Source organism: Schistocerca nitens, chromosome 5 (assembly GCF_023898315.1).
Source record: "Schistocerca nitens isolate TAMUIC-IGC-003100 chromosome 5, iqSchNite1.1, whole genome shotgun sequence".
NCBI classification, from domain to species: domain Eukaryota; kingdom Metazoa; phylum Arthropoda; class Insecta; order Orthoptera; family Acrididae; genus Schistocerca; species Schistocerca nitens.
This window is the reverse complement of record NC_064618.1, coordinates 514,838,162-514,857,209: the sequence shown is the minus strand read 5'-3', so window position 1 is coordinate 514,857,209 and position 19,048 is coordinate 514,838,162. Positions and strand designations below refer to the sequence as shown.

The following is a 19,048-nucleotide window of genomic DNA, read 5'->3' as shown; positions in this document are numbered from 1 at the left end:
GGGACGTTTGCAAGACAACAACCATCTGCACGAACAGTTCGACGACGTTTGCAGCAGCATAGGCTTACAGCTCGGAGACGATGGCTGCGGTTACCCTTGACGCTACATCACAGACAGGAGCGCCTGCGATGGTGTACTCAACGACGAACCTGGGTGCACGAATGGCAAAACGTTATTTTTCCGGATGAATCCAGGTTCTGTTTATAGCATCATGCTGGTCGCATCCGTGTTTGGCGACATCGCGGTGAACGCACATTAGAATGAGTCCCCATCATCGCCATACTGGCGTATCACCCGGCGTGATGGTATGGGGTGCCATTGGTTACACGTCTCGGTCACCTCTTGTTCGCATTGAAGGCGCTTTGAACAGTGGAAGTTACGTTTCAGATGGTTTACGATCCGTGGCCCTACCCCTCATTGGATCCCCGCGAAACCCTACATTTGAGCAGGATAATGCACGACCCCATGTTGCAGGTCCTGTACGGGCCTTTCTGGATACAGAAAATTTTCGACTGCTGCCCTGGTAAGCACATTCTCCAGATCTCTCACCAACTGAAAAATGGTGGCCGAGCAACTGGCTCGTCACAATACGCCAGTCACTACTCTTCATGAACTGTGGTACCGTGTCGAAGCTGCATGGGCAGCTGTACCTGTACACGCCATCCAAGCTCTGTTTGACTCAATGCCCAGGCGTATCAAGGCCGTTATTATGGCCAGAGTTGGTTGTTCTGGGTACTGATTTCTCAGGATCTGTGCACCCAAATTGCGTGAAAATGTAATCACATGTCAGTCATAGTATAATATATTTGTCCAATGAATACCCGTTTATCATCTGCATTTCTTCTTGGTGTAGCAATTTTAATGGCCAGTAGTGTATATTTGCGTATCGTTATCTCAGTGTACCGTAGTGTAAAATAACCACATGTAACTGTCTTTCCCTCCAAAAAATATTGGCAGTGAAATGGTTAAGTACGTTATGTCATGTTGATATGTACGAGAACAATAGAAAAGGGACTATTTGGATCAGTTGAGTCGGCTGGAGTGGCCGAGCGGTTCTAGGCGCTTCAGTCTGAAACCGTATGTTAAGTCCCATAGTGCTCAGAGCCATTTGAACCAGTTTTGGATCAGTTGATGGGTAATAGAATACCTTTGGCCTAGTTTGTTCGATCTTTTGTCCCATCGTGTGTCATAACAAGATCTTTGAGATGCGATTTACAAAATCAAAGATACTGACGCAGTCACAACTTGAAGAAGACCGACCTAGGTTGCATTTCATGCCGAATACCCTCCTTATCTTGCTGCCCGTCCTCGAAGTCTACTACCCAGTGCATATGACTCCCTTTATTTTATGAACCACAATGTATTACCTCGGATATGCGCGAATATGTGTGGTGATATACGTATGTACACAGATTTCTAGAGGCTGATTTCACATGAGGTCATTGGGTAACAGAAGAAATATTGAATTTAATTGATGAAAGGAGAAAATATAAAAATGCAGTAAATGAACCATGCAAAAGGGAATACAAACGTCTCAAAAAAGAGATCGACAGGAAATGTAAAATGACTAAGCAGGGATGGCTAGAGGACAGATGTAAAGATGTAGAATGTAGAGGATTACATCACTATGGGTAAGATAGATACTGCACACAGGAAAATTAAAGAGACCTTTGAAGAAAAGAGAACCACTTGTATGAATATCAAGAGCTCAGATGGAAGCCCAGTTCTAAGCAAAGAAGGGAAAGCAGAAAGGTGGAAGGAGTATATAGAGGGTCTATAGACGGGCGATGTACTTCAGTATAATATTATGGAAATGTAAGAGGATTTATATGAAGATGAAATGGGAGATGCGATAGTGACAGAGCACTGAAAGACCCGAGTCGAAACAAGGCCCTGGAAGTAGACAATATTCCATTAGAACTACTGACGGCCTTGGGAGAGCCAGTCATGACAAAACTGTACCATCTGGTGAGCAAGATGCATGAATCCGGTGAAATACCCTCAGACTTCAAGAAGAATATAATATTTCCAATCCCAAAGAAATGAGCTGTTGACAGATGTGAAAATTACCGAATTATCAGTTTAATAAGTCACAGCTGCAAATTATTAACGTGAATTCTTTACAGACGAATGGAAAAACTGGTAGAAGCCGACCTCGGGGAAGATCAGTTTGGATTCCGTAGAAATGTTGGAACACGTAAGGCAATACTGACGTTACGACGTATCTTAGAAGATAGGCAAACCTACATTTCTAGCATTTGTAGACTTAGAGAAAGCTTTTGACATTGTTGACTGGAATACTCTCTTTCAAATTGTGGAGGTGGCAGGGGTAAAATACAGGGAGCGAAAGGATATTTACAAATTGTACAAAAAGCAGATGCCAGTTATAAGAGTCGAGGGACATGAAAGGGAAGCAGTGGTTGAGAAGGGAGTGAGACAGGGTTATAGCCTCTCCCCGTTGCTATTCAATCTGTATATTGAGCAAGCAGTAAAGGAAACAAAAGAAAAGTTCGGAGTTGGTATTAAAACCCATGGAGAAGAAATAAAAACTTTGATGTTCGCCGATGACATTGTAATTCTGTCTTAGACAGCAAAGGACTTGGAAGAGCAGTTAAACAGAATGGACAGTGTCTTGAAAGGAGGATATAAGATGAACGTCAACAAAAGCAAAACGAGGATAATGGAATGTAGTCGAATTAAGTCGGGTGATGCTGAGGGAATTAGATTACAAAATGAGACACCTGAAGTAGTAAAGGAGTTTTGCTATTTGGGGAGCACAATAACTGATGATGGTCGAAGTAGAGAGGATATAAAATGTAGACTGGCAATGGCAGGGAAAGCGTTTCCGAGGAAGAGAAATTTGTTAACATCGGGTATAGATTTAAGTGTCAGGAAGTCGTTTCTGAAAGTATTTGTTTGGAGTGTAGCCATGTATGGAAGTGAAATACGGACGATAAATAGTTTGGACAAGAAGAGAATAGAAGCTTTCGAAATGTGGTGCTACAGAAGAATGCTGAAGATTAGATGGGTAGATCACATAACTAATGAGGAGGTATTGAATAGAACTGGGGAGAAGGGGAGTTTGTGGCACAACTTGACAAGAAGAAAGGACCGGTTGGTAGGACATGTTCTGAGGCATCAAGGGATCACAAATTTAGCATCGGAGGGCAGCGTGGAGGGTAAAAATCGTATAAAGAGGCCAAGAGATGAATACACTAAGCAGATTTAGAAGGATGTAGTCTGCAGTAAGTACTAGGAGATGAAGCAGTTTGCACAGGATAGAGTAGCATGGAGGGCTGCATCGAACCAGTCTCAGTACTGAAGACCACAACAACAACAACGATTTCACAAGCAGTTATCTCACGCAAAAGAGAAGAAGGCTCGTCAGAGGCAGCCAGTAGTTGCTGGCCACGGCTTGCGGGTTGCCGTATGTTTTGAGGTAGAAGTAGATGCCGATTGCCGCAGAGGAGAGGGCACAGCCGCCGAAGGAGAGCAGCAGCAGCGGCCGCCGGCCCAGCCGCTCCACCAGCAGCAGGCAGGCGCAGGCCGACGCCGCCCGCACGGCGCTCGTCGCCGCCGCGGACTGACCGGGGTCCAGCGGGCTGCCGCTGTCCTCCAGGAAGCTGGTCGAGGACGACAGCAGTGGGTCGCAGCCGCACAGTGCCACCAGCGCAGAGACAGCCAGAGACACCTGCAGCAGTGCATTTCGTGGTTGTCCACCCGTGTTCTTAGCAGGAAAACACAATATCATTCCCCAAAATTACACAACATCTGATCACAAGTACCAGGCCACATTTTCTTTTATTTTTTTAAGTCATCATGGTCCTGACTGGTTTCGTGCTGCCCGTTACGAATTCTACATCTATATCTACTGGGTGATCCAAAAATCAGTATAAATTTGAAAACTGAATAAATCACGGAATAATGTAGATAGAGAGGTACAAATTGACACACATGCTTGGAATGACATGAGGTTTTATTAGAACCAAAAAAATACAAAAGTTCAAAAATGTCCGGCAGATGGCGCTTCATCTGATCAGAATAGCAATAATCAGCATAACAAAGTAAGACAAAGCCAAGATGATGTTCTTTAGAGGAAATGCTCAATATGTCCACCATAATTCCTCAACAATAGCTGTAGTCGAGGAATAATGTTTTGAACAGCACTGTAAAGCATGTCCGGAGTTATGGTGACTCATTGGGGTCGCATGTTGTCTTTCAGCATCCCTAGAGATGTCGGTCGATCACGATACACTTGCGACTTCATGTCACCCCAAGTCAATAATCGCACGGACTGAGATCTGGGGACTTGAGAGGCCAAGCATGACGAAAGCGGCGGCTGAGCACACGATCATCACCAAACGACGCGCGCAAGATATCTTTCACGCGTCTAGCAATATGGGGTGGAGCGCCATCCTGCATAAATATCGTACGTTCCAGCAGGTGTTTATCAGCCAGGCTGGGGATGATGCGATTCTGTAACATATCGGCGTACCTCTCACCCGTCACGGTAGCAGTTACAGACGTATTGCTGTCCAGCGCCATCCGTCGGACATTTTGTGAACTTTTTTTGTTGGTCTAATAAAACGCCATGTCATTCCTAGCATGTGTGTCAATTTTTACCTCTCTATCTACATTATTCCGTGGTTTATTAAGTTTTCCAATTTTTATTGACTTTTTGATCACCCTGTACATCTACATCTACATGGATACTCTGCAAATCACATTCAAGGGGCTGGCAGAGGGTTCATGGAACCACCTTCACAATTCTCTATTACTCCAATCTCGTATAGCGCGCGGAAAGAATGAACACCTATATCTTTCCGTACGAGCTCTGATTTCCCTTATTTTGCCGTGGTGATCGTTACGCCCTATGTAGGTCGGTGTCAACAAAATACTTTCGCAAAAAAATGGTTCAAATGGCTCTGAGCACTATGGGACTCAACTGCTGAGGTCATTAGTCCCCTAGAACTTAGAACTAGTTAAACCTAACTAACCTAAGGACATCACAAACATCCATGCCCGAGGCAGGATTCGAACCTGCGACCGTAGCGGTCTTGCGGTTCCAGACTGCAGCGCCTTTAACCGCACGGCCACTTCGGCCGGCAATACTTTCTCATTCGGAGGAGAAATTTGGTGATAGGATTCCGTCGCAACGAAAAACGCCTTTCTTTTAATTATGTCTATCCCAAATCCTGTATCATTTCTGTGACACTCTCTCCCATATTTCGCGATAATACAAAACGTGCTGCCTTTCTTTGAACTTTTTCGATGTACTCCGTCAGTGCTACCTGGTAAGGATCCCACAGCGCGCGGCAGTATTCTAAAAGAGGACGGACATGCGTAGTGTAGGTAGTCTCCTTAGTAGGTCTGTTACATTTTCTAAATGTCTCGCCAATAAAACACAGCCTTTGGTTAGCCTTCCCCACAACATTTTCTATGCGTTCTTTCCATTTTAAGTTGTTCGTAATTGTAATACCTAGGTATTTAGTTGAATTTACGGCTTTTACATTAGACTCATTTATCGTGTAACCTAAGTTTAACGAGTTCCTTTTAGTACTCATGTGGATCACCCCACATGTTTCGTTGTTTAGTGTCAACTGCCACTTTTCGCACCATTCAGATATTTTTTCTAAATCGTTTTCCAGTTTATTATGATCTTATGATGTCAGCGCTATCTGCAAACAACCTAAGACGGATGCTCAGATGGTTTGCCAAATCGTTTATATATATAAGGAACAGCAAAGAGCCTATAACACTACCTTGGGAAACGCTTGAAATCACTTGTGTTTTACTCGATGTCTCTCCGTCAATTACTACGAACTGTGGCCTCTCTGACAGGAAATCGCAAATCCAGTCACATAACTGAGACGATATTCCATAAGCACGCTATTTTACTACGGCCGGCCGCGGTGGTCTAGCGGTTCTGGCGCTGCAGTCCGGAACCGCGGGACTGCTACGGTCGCAGGTTCGAATCCTGCCTCGGGCATGGGTGTGTGTGATGTCCTTAGGTTAGGTTTAAGTAGTTCTAAGTTCTAGGGGACTTATGACCTAAGATGTTGAGTCCCATAGTGCTCAGAGCCATTTGAACCATATTTTACTACGAGCCGCTTGTGTGGTACAGTATCAAAAGCCTTCCGGAAATCCAGGAATACGGAATCGATCTGAAATCCCTTGTCAATAGCACTCAGCTAGTGGTGTTTCACAGGAACGATGTTTTCTAAACCCATGTTGACTGTGTGTCAATACCGTTTCCTTCGAGGTAATTCATAATGTTCGAACACAATATATGTTCTAAAATCCTGCTGCATATCGACGTTAACGATATGGGCCTGCAATTTAGTGGATTGCTCCTACTACCTTTCTTGAATATTGGTGTGACCTGTGCAACTTTCCAGTCTTTGGGTACGAATCTTTCATCGAGGAAACGGTTGTATATGATTGTTAAGTATGGAGCTAATGCATCAGCATCCTCCGAAAGGAACCTAATTCGTATACAGTCTGGACCAGAAGACTTGCTTTTATTAATTGATTTGAGTTGTTTCACTACTCTGAGGATATTTACTTCTACGTTACTCACGTTGGCAGCTGTTCTCTATTCGAATTCTGGAATATTCCTCTCCTGTGCCAACCTCTTAGCCTCAGAGTAGTACAAGCAACCTACGTCTTCAATTATTTGCTGCATGTATCCCAATTTCTGCCTTGCTCTACAGTTTTTACTCTCTACCGCTCCTTCTAGAGCCACGGAAGCTATTCCCTGATATCTTATCAAATGTCGTCTCACCTCGTCCCTTCCTTTTTTCAGTGTTCTCCACATATCTCTTTCCTCGTCTATTCTGCGGAGAACCTCCTCGTTCCTTATTTTATTAGTACACCTAATTCTCAACATTCCTCTGTAGCAACACATCTCAAATGCTTCGGTTCTCTTCTTTTCCGGTTTCCCCACAGTCCATGTATCTGTACCACACAATGGTGTGCTCCAAATGTACATTCTCATAAATTTCTTTGTCATATGAGGCTATTCGAAAACTAAGGTCTGATCAGTCGCAAAATGGAAACCACTGTAAAAATCAGAATATGTTTTATTTTCTACAGCTTTCGGCTACATTTCTACATAGTCGCCGCTCCGATTTAGACATCTGTCGTAGTGTTGTACCAACTTCCCGATACGTTTGTCATGTAAGGAAGCCGTCTGTGCTTTCCGCCAATTCTCTAAGCTGATCTACAGATCGTTGCCTGTGCCAAAACATTGTCTTCATAGTCAGAGGTACATGTGAGCAGAGATGACACTCAGGGAGAGTCAATTACCGGCTCTATTCAAACACCTCCCATCGAAAACGCTGCAGGAGCAACTTCATTGCCCCTTCAGAGTTCTTCCGAGAATTGTCGTGCAGAAGGAAACGTCTGACAGTTATGTTACGTGGGCTGCATGACGTCAAGCTAAGTCTCACACCAGACACTGTTGTCCTAAGAATCCTTAGGGGCAGCGAAATGCAGGAAGATCTGCAGCGGATAGGCACTTGGTGCAGGGAGTGGCAACTGACCCTTAACATAGACAAATGTAATGTATTGCGAATACATAGTAAGAAGGATCCTTTATTGTATGATTATATGATAGCGGAACAAACACTGGTAGCAGTTACTTCTGTAAAATATCTGGGAGTATGCGTACGGAACGATTTGAAGTGGAATGATCATATAAAATTAATTGTTGGTAAGGCGGGTGCCAGGTTGAGATTCATTGGGAGAGTCCTTAGAAAATGTAGTCCATCAACAAAGGAGTTGGCTTACAATACACTCGTTCGACCTATACTTTTCTCATCAGTGTGGGATCCGTACCAGGTCGGGTTGACAGAGGAGATGGAGAAGATCCAAAGAAGAGCGGCGCGTTTCGTCACAGGGTTATTTGGTAAGCGTTACGGAGATGTTTAGCAAACTCAAGTGGCAGACTCTGTAAGAGAGGCGCTCTGCATCGCGGTGTAGCTTGCTGTCCAGGTTTCGAGAGGGTGCGTTTCTGTATGAGGTATCGAATATATTGCTTCCCCCTACTTATACCTCCCGAGGAGATGGTTCAAATGGCTCTGAGCACTATGGGACTCAACTTCAGAGGTCATCAGTTCCCTAGAACTTAGAACTACTTAAACCTAACTAACCTAAGGACATCACACACATCCATGCCCCAGGTAGGATTCTAACCTGCGAGGAGATCATTAATGTAAAACTAGAGAGATTCGAGCGTCCACGGAGGCTTTCCGGCAGTCGTTCTTCCCGGGAACCATACGCGAGTGGAAAAGGAAATGGAGGTAATGACAGTGGCACGGAAAGTGCCCTCTGCCACACACCGTTGGGTGGCTTGCGGAGTATAAATGTAGATGTGGATGTAGTGTGCGCTCATAACTGGCAAGAGCGACGTGGCGTGATCGACGGCAATAGTGGAGCTTACGCCCAACACATCTGAGCAAAGCTTCATCGGATTTTCACTGTGGTTTCCGTTTCGCACCCCATGGGACCTTACTTCCCGAATAGCCCTCGTATTACGACCGATGTTTCATATCAATAGACTTCTCTTGCTTATGAATTTCCTTCATGCTAGTACTAGTCCGCTTTTTATGTCCTCATCGTTCCGTTCGTACTGGGTTATTTTGCTAACGAAGTAACAGCATTCCTTAACTACATCTACTTCGTGATCAACAACCTTGATGTCAATTTCTCGCAGTTTTTATTTCTGCTGCTTCTCATTATCTTCGACTTTCCTTGGTTTACTCTCAATCCATATTCTGTACTCATTATACTGTTCACTCCATTCAGCAGATCATGTAATTCTTCTTCGTTTACAATAGGGACAGCAATCTCATCTGCGAATCTTATCACTGATATCCCTTCACTTTGAAATTTAATCCCATCATTAAACCTTTCTTTCATTTCTGTCACTGCTTCTTCAACGTACAGGCTGAACAGAAGGGGAGAAAGACTGCATCCCTATCTTATACTCTTTTTAATCCCTCCACTTCCTTCTTGGTATTCCACGCTTATTGTTCCCTCTTGGTTCTTGTACGAGTACATATTGTATATTACCTGTCTTTTCCAATAGTTTATGCTTATTTTTCTAAGAATTTCGAATATCTTGCAGCATTTGTAACTGTGGAACCCTTTTTCCAGGTCAAATAATCCTGTGAATACGTTTCGATTTGTCTTCGGTGTTGCTTCCAATGTGAACAGCAACATCACAACTACCTCTCTGGTGCCTTTACCCTTCCTAGAGCAAAACTGATCATCATCGAACAGTTCCTCAATTTTCTTTTCCATTCTTCTTTATACTATTCTCGTCAGTAACTTGCATGCATGAGCTGTTAAGCTCATTGTGCGATACGTCTCGCACATTTTGGCTCTCGCTATCTTCGGAATTGTGTGGATGGTGTTTTTCCGAAAGTCAGATGTTATATCGCCCGAGTTATACGTTCAACATACCAACGTGATTTGTCTTTCTGTTGCCACTTCCCCGACGATTTTAGAAATTATGATGGAATGATATCTATCCCTGGTAAATGAAATGATTTTAAGTCTTCCAAAGCTTTTTCATATTCCGATTCTAATACTGGGTCCCAGACCTTCTATATACTCTTTCCACCTATCCAATTTCTCCTCTGCATATAAAACCGGAGTTTCAACTGCACTTTTAATGTTACCACCCTCGTTTCTAAATTTACCAGAAGATGTTTTGGCTTTTTCATACGCTGAGTCAGTCCTTTGGCAATCATTTCTTTTTCGATTTCTTCATAGTTTTCATTCAGCCATATCGCCTAAGCTTCCCCGCACTTCTATTTATTTATTTTCTGTTCGACTTGTATTTTTGTATTCCTAAATTTCCCTGGACGTTTTTGCCCTTTCTTCTTTCATGGAAACTGAATTTTTTCTCCTATTACTCATGATTTCTTCGCAGTTACCTATGTTTCTCTCTCTAACTTCTGTGAGTGCCCTTCCCGCCATTTTTAGAGATGTCCATTCCTCTTCAAATGAAGAGCCTTTTGCGCTATTTCTTATCGCAGTATATACAGCCTCAGAGAACTTCAAACGTGTCTCTTCATTCCTTAGCGCTTCCGTATCCCACATCTTTGCATAAGGATTCTTCCTGACTAGTCTCTTAAACTTCAGCCTACTCTTCATCACTACTATCACTACTAAATTGTGATCTGCGTCTGTCTGCTCCCGGGTACGCCTTACAATCGAGTATTGATTTCGGAATCTCTGCTGACCATGATGTAATGTAATTGGAATCTTCCCGTATATCTCGGATTTTGCAAAGTATACCTTCTCGTACTGTGATTCGTTATTATAGCTGAAATTTATTTCAAAACTCAATAGTGTTTTTTTCTCTCTCAATTATAGTACCAAGCCCACATTCTCCCGTAACCCTTTTTTCTACTTCTTCTCCTACAACGTCATTCCAATCCCCAATGGCTATTAGATTATATTGTCCCTTTGTGTACTGAATTACCCGTTCAATATTCCCATATGTTTTCTTTACCTACCCGCGCGGGGTAGCCGCGTGGTCTTAGGGTGTCTTGTCGCCGTTCGCGTGGCTTCCGCCGTCAGAGGTTCAAGTCCTCCCTCGGGCATGGGTGTGTGTGTTGTCCTTTAAGTTAAAGTAAAATTAAGTAGTGTTTAAGCTTAGGGACCGACGACCTCAGCAGTTTCGTCCCATAACACCTTACCACAAATTTCCAAATTTGCATTTTTTTTATCTCTTCATCTTCGGCTTGTGACATCGATATGTGTACCTGAACTATTATTGTCGCTGTCCGTTTCCTGTCGATTCTGGTGAGAGCAATCCATCACTGTACCGTTTACAGTAACTCACTCTCTGCCGTACCTCCCTACTCATAACGAATCGTACTCCCGTCATACTGTTTTATGCAGCTGTTGATATACTTGTTTGACAAGAAATCCTTGTCTTCTTTCTTCTTTCCACTTCACTTCACTGATCCCCCGCCCCCACTTTATCTAGATTGAGTATTGTCATTTGCCTTTTCAGATGTTCTAGCTTCCCTACCATGTTCAAACTTCAGACATTTCAGACCCCAACTCTTAGAACGTTATCCTTTCGCTGGTCATTGGATCTTTTTCTAATGGTCACTTCCCACTTGGCATCCCTTCTCAGAGATCCGAATGATGGACTAGTCCGGAATCTTTTGTCAGTGACGAGATCATATCATGACATTTTTGCAATTAAAGGCCATATGTCGTGTGGATACACATTATCGGTTTTTAGTCAGTGGTATTCACTGCCTTCATTGTTCTCATGCCGTTGATCATTGCTGATTCTTCCGCCTTTGGGGGTAGTTTCCTTCTCCCAGGTGCGAGAGAGCCCTGACTCTCTGTCCACACCTCCGCCCTCTTTGACAAATTTTTAGCTGGATGAGGTTGACTTCTTATGCCGGGATTCTTCATCCGCCATTTCTGATTAATTTTATTCAAAATTAAAACGGTGCTGGTTTCGAACCTGGGACTGAGGACGTTTTGATTACTGTTTAGTGACGCTAATCTTAAACTATAAGTGACACATATATTTGGACATTATTATGAGAGCTTGAGCTCTTCTGGAATCATGTTCAGTGAGGTGTCTGAATGTCTTTATAGGAATGACGACCCATTCTTCTTCAACAGCCGAAACCAGAGGAGACAGTGATACTGAAATCTGAGGTCTGCAGTGAACTCGATGTTCTACCCCGTCCCAAAGTTGTTCTTAAGGTTCAGATCGAGACTCTTGGGAGATCATTTCAGGACGGTTACTGACCACAAACCATTCCCTGACAGATGCTGCCTTATGACAGAGTGCTTTACCACGCTGATACAATCACCAGCTCCAAACTCCTCCCGTATAGTACGTAATACATCATGCTGTACAATGTATTGATATCCTTCCTCGTTCAGCGTTTTCTTATGCGAAATAACAGAGTACAGCCTAACTACGAAAATCAACACCCATAACATAGTATCACAATGCGTGTGCTTCACTTTTGGCGCTACAGATGATGCCAAGTAAAATTCTTCAGGTATTCGCCAAGACCAAACACTTCCATCGGATTGCCACAAGGTACAACGTGATTCATCACTCCAAATCATTCGTTTCCAGTCATTCACTGTCCAGTGGAATCGTTCCTTACATCATCTGAAGCGCCACTTAGCACTGACCACGGAAATGTGTGGCTTTATGAGAAGCTATTCGACTGCTGTACCCCATTCATTTTTACGCCGTACGTACGGTCACTGCGCTAGTTAGACTGCTGGTAACACTTCGGTACTCACGAGTGGTAGATGTAGATTTCAGGCGATTTTTGTACCACCATCCTCCGCAGTTCTCGACAGTCCCTGGTCGTCAGTAGATGATGTCTTCCTGGTCTTTGTTTATCTGTGGTTGTTCCTTCGTGTTTCCAATTCCCAGCCACATCACCGGCAATTCACTTGGTCAGCTTCAGTAGCACTGAAATGTCTCAGATGGATTTGTTGGACAAGTGAAATCCAATGACTACTCTACATTCGCAGTCACTGAGCTTTCCTGACCGACCCATTCTGCTGTTACAGCACAATACTCCCCACCTTCTAGTACACTGGTAGGTCCGCCTCTAGTGATATCTAATGATCAAATCCACATTATGTAGGTGTGCCTGGATAGCTTGGATCAGACATTGTATAGGGTATCCATAAAGTCTGCTAGAATTTTAATACATAACTTGGAAACTATTAGAGAAAGAGAATTGTGGAGCCCTGTCCCAAATGTTTATAACACAGTCAAAATGTCGGAAGAAAACCCATTATTTTACAAAAGGTGGGGTAGTAGTTTTTAATTTTATGACTCCTTCTCTTGGTAGGAAAAGTTGGGAAAATAAGTTTTGATAACAAAATTTACGTTGGCTAAACATTCCGTAGTTCTAAAAACCGTAAAAAAATTTGAGACCTTTTTCAGTTTATTCAAATAATCCGTTTCTTGTCCTCCTGGCAGTTTGGCATCTATTTCTTTTCTATGAGAACACCTCATTCTCTACAAATTTGATAAGTACAACATTTTTCTGCGCCAAATACCAAGGGCGCTAAAATTCATAAAAAATAACGGCTTTCCAAGTTTTGTGCACAATGCGATAAAAATCAAGTTACTGAGCACTTTTATTTCATTTTCTGTTTGTATAACTGAAGTATAATATACGTTATGCTATACACTGGAATTGAACGTCTCACTTTGGCGAATGATTAGCACAAATAACATCACTGACATTCATTCAGCACCTACTAACACAGCCAGGTCAGCTGTTGACCTCCTTGTGCTCATGACGGGTTTAGGACAAGGCATAGAATACTTATTTTTTGTGAAGAGAGGAAGCGGAAGAAGGGAGGACAAGTGGTTTTGTGCTGCAGCCGGCTAGCTCGACAGTGAACATATTCTGTCCGCTCACTCCGTTACTGTATATGAGCCGGCCGGTGTGGGACTGATGACCACAGATGTTAAGTCCCATAGTACTCAGAGCCATTTGAACCATTTTGAACTGTATGTGATACAGCATCCGCTTTTTTCTGTCAAGGAAAAAATTAAGTTTTGGAACATTATTAAGAAACATGAACACCTAAAATCAAAACTTGCCCCATTCAAGAAACCAGATGCTTCTCGTGAATAAATAATAATACCTGGAGAACAATTTACTATCACGTTATATAGTGGAGTTTTCAGCAGTTCCCATTTGTTAGATGACTTCCGCTTCAGGCTATTCGTTAAGTCTGTCACAAAAAGCAAATTGAATCTTGAAAGGCTGCCACTCACGAAAGAAACTGTGCAACTCCTTTCGTTACGGAGTTTGCAGCAAATCCGAAGTTGGGTGGGAAACAGAAACCTCCTGAGAAACTGAGCTAGGTTCACAGTAACCACGTGCTCACGTAAGTTGATTTGTGGTGGAGAGTGCTACTGCTGAAAAGTAGTTTTGAAATGATTTTCAATTTCAAAAATTGCAGAGGAGTCAACTGTGACAATGTGAAAGAATTTTTATATGAATAAAGTGAAGAAGACCGAGCGAGGTGGCGCAGTGCTTAGCACACTGGACTGGCATTCGCTAGGACGACGGTTCAATCACGCGTCCGGCCATCCTGATTTAGGTTTTCCGTGATTTCCCTAAATCACTCCAGACAAATGCCGGGATGGTTCCTTTAAAGGGCACGGCCGACTTCCTTCCTCGTCGTTCCAGAATCCGACGAGACTGATGACCTCGCTGCTTGGTCTCTTCCCCCAAACAACCAAACCAACGAAAGTGAAGAAGTAGATTTTATATACATCGAAATCCACGAACTGAACGAGTCTGACTCATTGTTGGAAGAACAGGTCGATCTGGGACCCAATCGATCTACTTTCTCTGATTCTACTCCTCAAGGCATTTCTGATGAGTGAGGAACTTGCCCTATCAAAATGTAGGAAGTGACTCACTTAGTCACTTCAAGTGAACCGGAAGTTTAAATATACTGTCTGATGTACTGCATGTTCAGAAATAATAATAACGAGTATCAGTAAATGTTAATACATTTTTAATTATAATAACCCTACTTAAGCTTCATTTGTGCTGCATGGTTTTTTTTTCAGATAACAATATTTCAGTTTCCTGTCGCTGGTCGTTTAATATATGTAACACAATGAGTAAATGATGCAGTTCTATAAATGTACATGAATCAGGGGTGCGTGTTGGCTTGAAATTAACTTTAGCTGGTAATGTACGAATCATAATAGTTGGATGCCTAGGAACCACGGAACCGCAGGGCGGCCGGCGGAGAGACCCCTGTGTGAGGTCATGATGGCTGCTCTGAGCTTGTAAAACATTTTCCACGCCTCTAAAACATTAAAGATCAATCATTTTTTCACTATTTACAACTCACTGCTCTTCCGCACCGTCCTCGGCTGATGTTTCAGTCAGCTGCGTGTTGGCTTTTAGTTATAGTGCGTTTAAAATTGGTTGCGACTTTTGACATTTGGCTGACTGGAGGGGGACGAGACGCCGTTGCCCAGGTAACACCAATGGCGAGCCGGCTTTCCCTACCACGCTACCAGCGGTTCGGTTGGTAAATCACCCGTGCTGCCACACCATGAGTAAACAGTACCACGTGTTGATACACATGAGATGCATCAACGTTAGTCAGCTGTCGTAGTAAAGTCGTATTTTCTCGCACTGAAATGTTCCCTAGTCATCAAGTATTGTGAACAAATGTTTTGTGTTGGCATTGCATTAATAACAACAGTGCAGTATATCTGACTACGAGGTTTGCAATAGTGTCGTCCAAGAACACGTTCACCGGCTAAGAAGACAACGTTCTGCTGCAAAACATTCCTAAGAATTCAGCAATAGTAACGGACAAACCGCCGTACCACGCTGTTGTAATGCATAAAGCTTCAACAGTGCAGTGAAGGAAAGCTGATATTACATAAGAATGTTCCATGAGATAAAGTTTAGCCTAACGTGTATAAGGTGAAGTTAATGGAACTTGTACTGTTGTACAAGTGAAAACCCCACGCTAAGAGGTCGATGAACTGGCTAGCAGTAAAGGGCATAGTTAAATCTGGCTTCCTCCGCATCATGCCCATTTAAATCCGACTGAGAATATATGGGTCTAGGTAAAAAGTAATGTGGCGAAAAGCAACAAGTCTTTTATGCTCACTGAGGCTGAAATGCTGACAAAACAAGCCACTGCCAATGTTACACTACACGACTGGTCTTCAGTTGTCAACCATACTAGGGAAGTAGTGACGAGCCATTCATGAAGGACTATGACGAGGTCTGAGGAATACGTGACTTCTCTTGTTGCTATGTTAAAATCTGCTTCTTTTATCAAAACGCTGCAGAGCTTAGAAATATTCATCTCATTAATATTGTAGTGCAGTTCAAATTACGACATAATCCTGAAATATTGTATTATTAACAACCGAGTGCAAGTCAGGTCAATAGTTTACGAAAAAGCCAGTTCTCCGTATAAAAATAAACGTGTACATCTTCATCTATCTTCATCTACATGATTACTCTGCTATTCACAATAAAGTGCCTGGCAGAGGTTCAATGAACCACCTTCAAGCTGTCTCTCTACCGTTCCACTCTCGAACGGCAAGCGGGAAAAACGAGCACTTAAATTTCTCTGTGCGAGTCTTGTTTTTTCTTATTTTATCGTGATGATCATTTCTCCCTACGTAGGTGGGTGCCAACAGAATGTTTTCGCAAACGGAGGAGAAAACTGGTGATTGAAATTTCATGAGAAGATCCCGTCGCAACGAAAAGCGTCTTTGTTTTAATGGTTGCCACTCCAATTCACGTATCATGTGTGTGACACTATCTCCCCTATTTCGCGATAATACAAAACGAGCTGCCCTTCTTTGTACATTTCGATGTCATCCGTCAGTCCCACCTGATGCGGATCCCACACCACACAGCAATTCTCCAGAATAGAGCGGACAAGCATGGTGCAAGCTGTCTCTTTAATAGACTTGTTGCACCTTCTAAGTGCTCTGCCAATGAATCGCAGTTTTACGTTTGCTCTACGCACAATATTATCTATGTGATCGTTCCAATTTAGGTTATTTGTAATTGCAATCAATAAGTATTTAGTTGAATTTACAGCCTTCAGATTTGTTCGACTTATCCCGTAATTGAAATTTAGCTGATTTCCTTTAGTACTCACGTGAATAACTTCACACTTTTACTTATTCATGGTCAAATGCCACTTATCGCACCATACAGATATTTTATGTAATTGATTTTGCAAGTCCTTTTGATCATCTGATGACTTAACAAGACGGTAAATGACAGCATCGTCTGCAAACAATCTAAGACGGCTACTCATATTGTCTCCTATGTCGTTAATATAGATCAGGAACAATAGAGGGCCTATAACACTTCCTTGGGGGACGCCGGATATTACTTCTGTTTTACTCGATGAGTTTCCATCTATTACTACGAACTGTAACCTTCCTGGCAGGAAATCACGAATCCAGTCGCACAGCTGAGGCGTTACTCCGTAGGCACGCAGTTTGGTTAGAATTCGCTTGTGAAGAACGGTGTCGAAAGCCTTCTGGAAATCTAAAAATATGGAATCAATTTGACATCCCCTGTCGATAGCACTTATTACTTCATGAGTATAGAGAGCTAATTGTGTTTCACAAGAACGATATTTTCTGAAACCGTGCTGACTATGTGTCAATAAATCGTTTCCTTCGAGGTACTTCATAACGTTCGAATACACTATATGTTTCTAACCCCTACTGGAAATCGACGTAAATGATATAGGCCTGTAATTCAGCCGATTACTCCTACTTCCCTTTCTGGGTATTGGTGTGACTAGAGCAATTTTCCAGTCCTTAGGTGTCGATCTTCCTGTGAGCGAGTGGTTGTATATAATTGCTAAATACGGAGCCAGTTTATCAGCGTAGTCTGAGAGGAACCTGACTGGTATAGAATCTGGACCGGAGGCCTTGCCTTTATTAAGTGATTTAAGCTGCTTTGTTACACCGAGGATATCTACTTCTATGTTTCTCATCTTGGCAGTTGTTCTTGATTGGAATTCAGGAATATTTACTTCGTTTTTTTGGTGAAGGAATTTCGGAAAACCGTGTTTAATAACTCTGCTTTAGTGGCACTGTCATCAGTGACTTCACCGTTGTTATCACGCAGTGAAGGTATTGATTGCGTCTTGCCACTGTTGTGCTTTACGTATGACCAGAATCTCTTTGGGTTTTCTGCCGATTTTGAGACAGCATGTCGTTGTCGAAATTATTAAAAGCATCTCGGATTGAAGTACGCGCCATATTTCGAACTTCTGTAAAACTTTGCCTATCTTGGGGATTTTGCGTTCTTTTAAATTTGGCATGCTTTTTTCGTTGCTTCTGCAACAACGATCTGGCCCGTTTTGTGTACCATGGGGGATCAGTGCCATAACTTATTAATTTATGTGGTATGTATCTCTCAATTGCTATCGATACTATCTCTTTGAAAACACTCCACGACTCTTCTGCACTTCCATGATCATATCGGAAGGAGTGAAGACTGTCTCTTAAAAAGGCGTTAAGAGCATTTTATCAGCTTTTTTTAAATAGATATACTTTGCGTTTCTTTTTGATGGTTGTGGGTGTTACGGTATTTAGCCTAGCAGCAACTGCCTTGTGGTCGCTAATCCCCCCTGTATTCATCCCAATACTCATTATTTCTCTAGGATTATTTGTTGCTAGAAGGCCAAGTATGCTTTCGCAACCATTTACACTTCGAGTGGGCTCATGAACTAATTGTTCAAAATAATTTTCTGCGAAAGCATTCAGTACAATTTCGGATAACGTTTTATGCCTGCCGCCAGCTTTAAACGTATAATTTTTCCAGCATATCGAGGGTAGATTGAAGTCACCACCGACTGTAGTTGTGTGAGTGGGGTACGTATTTGAAATGAGACTTGAGTTTTCTTTGAACTGTTCTGCAACTACATCTTGTGAGTCGGAGGGTTGGTAAAACGATCCAATTAATAGTTTAGTCCGATTGTCAGGTATAACCTCTACCCATACTATTTCACACGGACTATCTACTTCAATTTCGCTACAAGGAAACTACCTCTGACAGAAATAAATACTCCCCCACCTACTGTATTTAATCTATCCTTTCTGAACACCATTAGATCGTTTGAAAAAATTTCGGCTGAAATTATTTCAGGCTTTAGCCAGCTCTCTGTACCTACAACTATTTGAGCTTCAGTGCTTTCTATTAGGGCTTGGAGCTCTGGTTCTTACCCAACACAGCTACGACAATTTACAACTACAATTACTCATCACTTATATTGTTACAAAAACATAGCAGTTGTCATTTCACCAACTATCGATGGCCCTCTGTAATTACTTTATTTGATTTAAAATATCTGCAGTCTCTTGAATATCGCGGTAGATATGGAGGTTTCGCATATTAATCATATGCTCTCGTCTTGCGCGCTATCATTTGCGCGCCATCATTCGTCAAAGTCCGTCTCCATAGCGCAGCGGTGGCGTTACCGCCTACCA

At 42.6% G+C, this 19,048-nt stretch overlaps 1 protein-coding gene across 1 annotated transcript in view; it reads right to left on the bottom strand.

The window, feature by feature from the left end:
- LOC126260563 (solute carrier family 2, facilitated glucose transporter member 6-like) overlaps positions 1-19,048 on the bottom strand; it is a 107,970-nt gene that overhangs the window by 10,349 nt on the left and 78,573 nt on the right. The window contains exon 4 of the mRNA XM_049957897.1: positions 3,527-3,727. Coding sequence (XP_049813854.1) covers positions 3,527-3,727 — 201 coding nt within the window. The remainder of the gene's footprint in view (positions 1-3,526; positions 3,728-19,048) is intronic.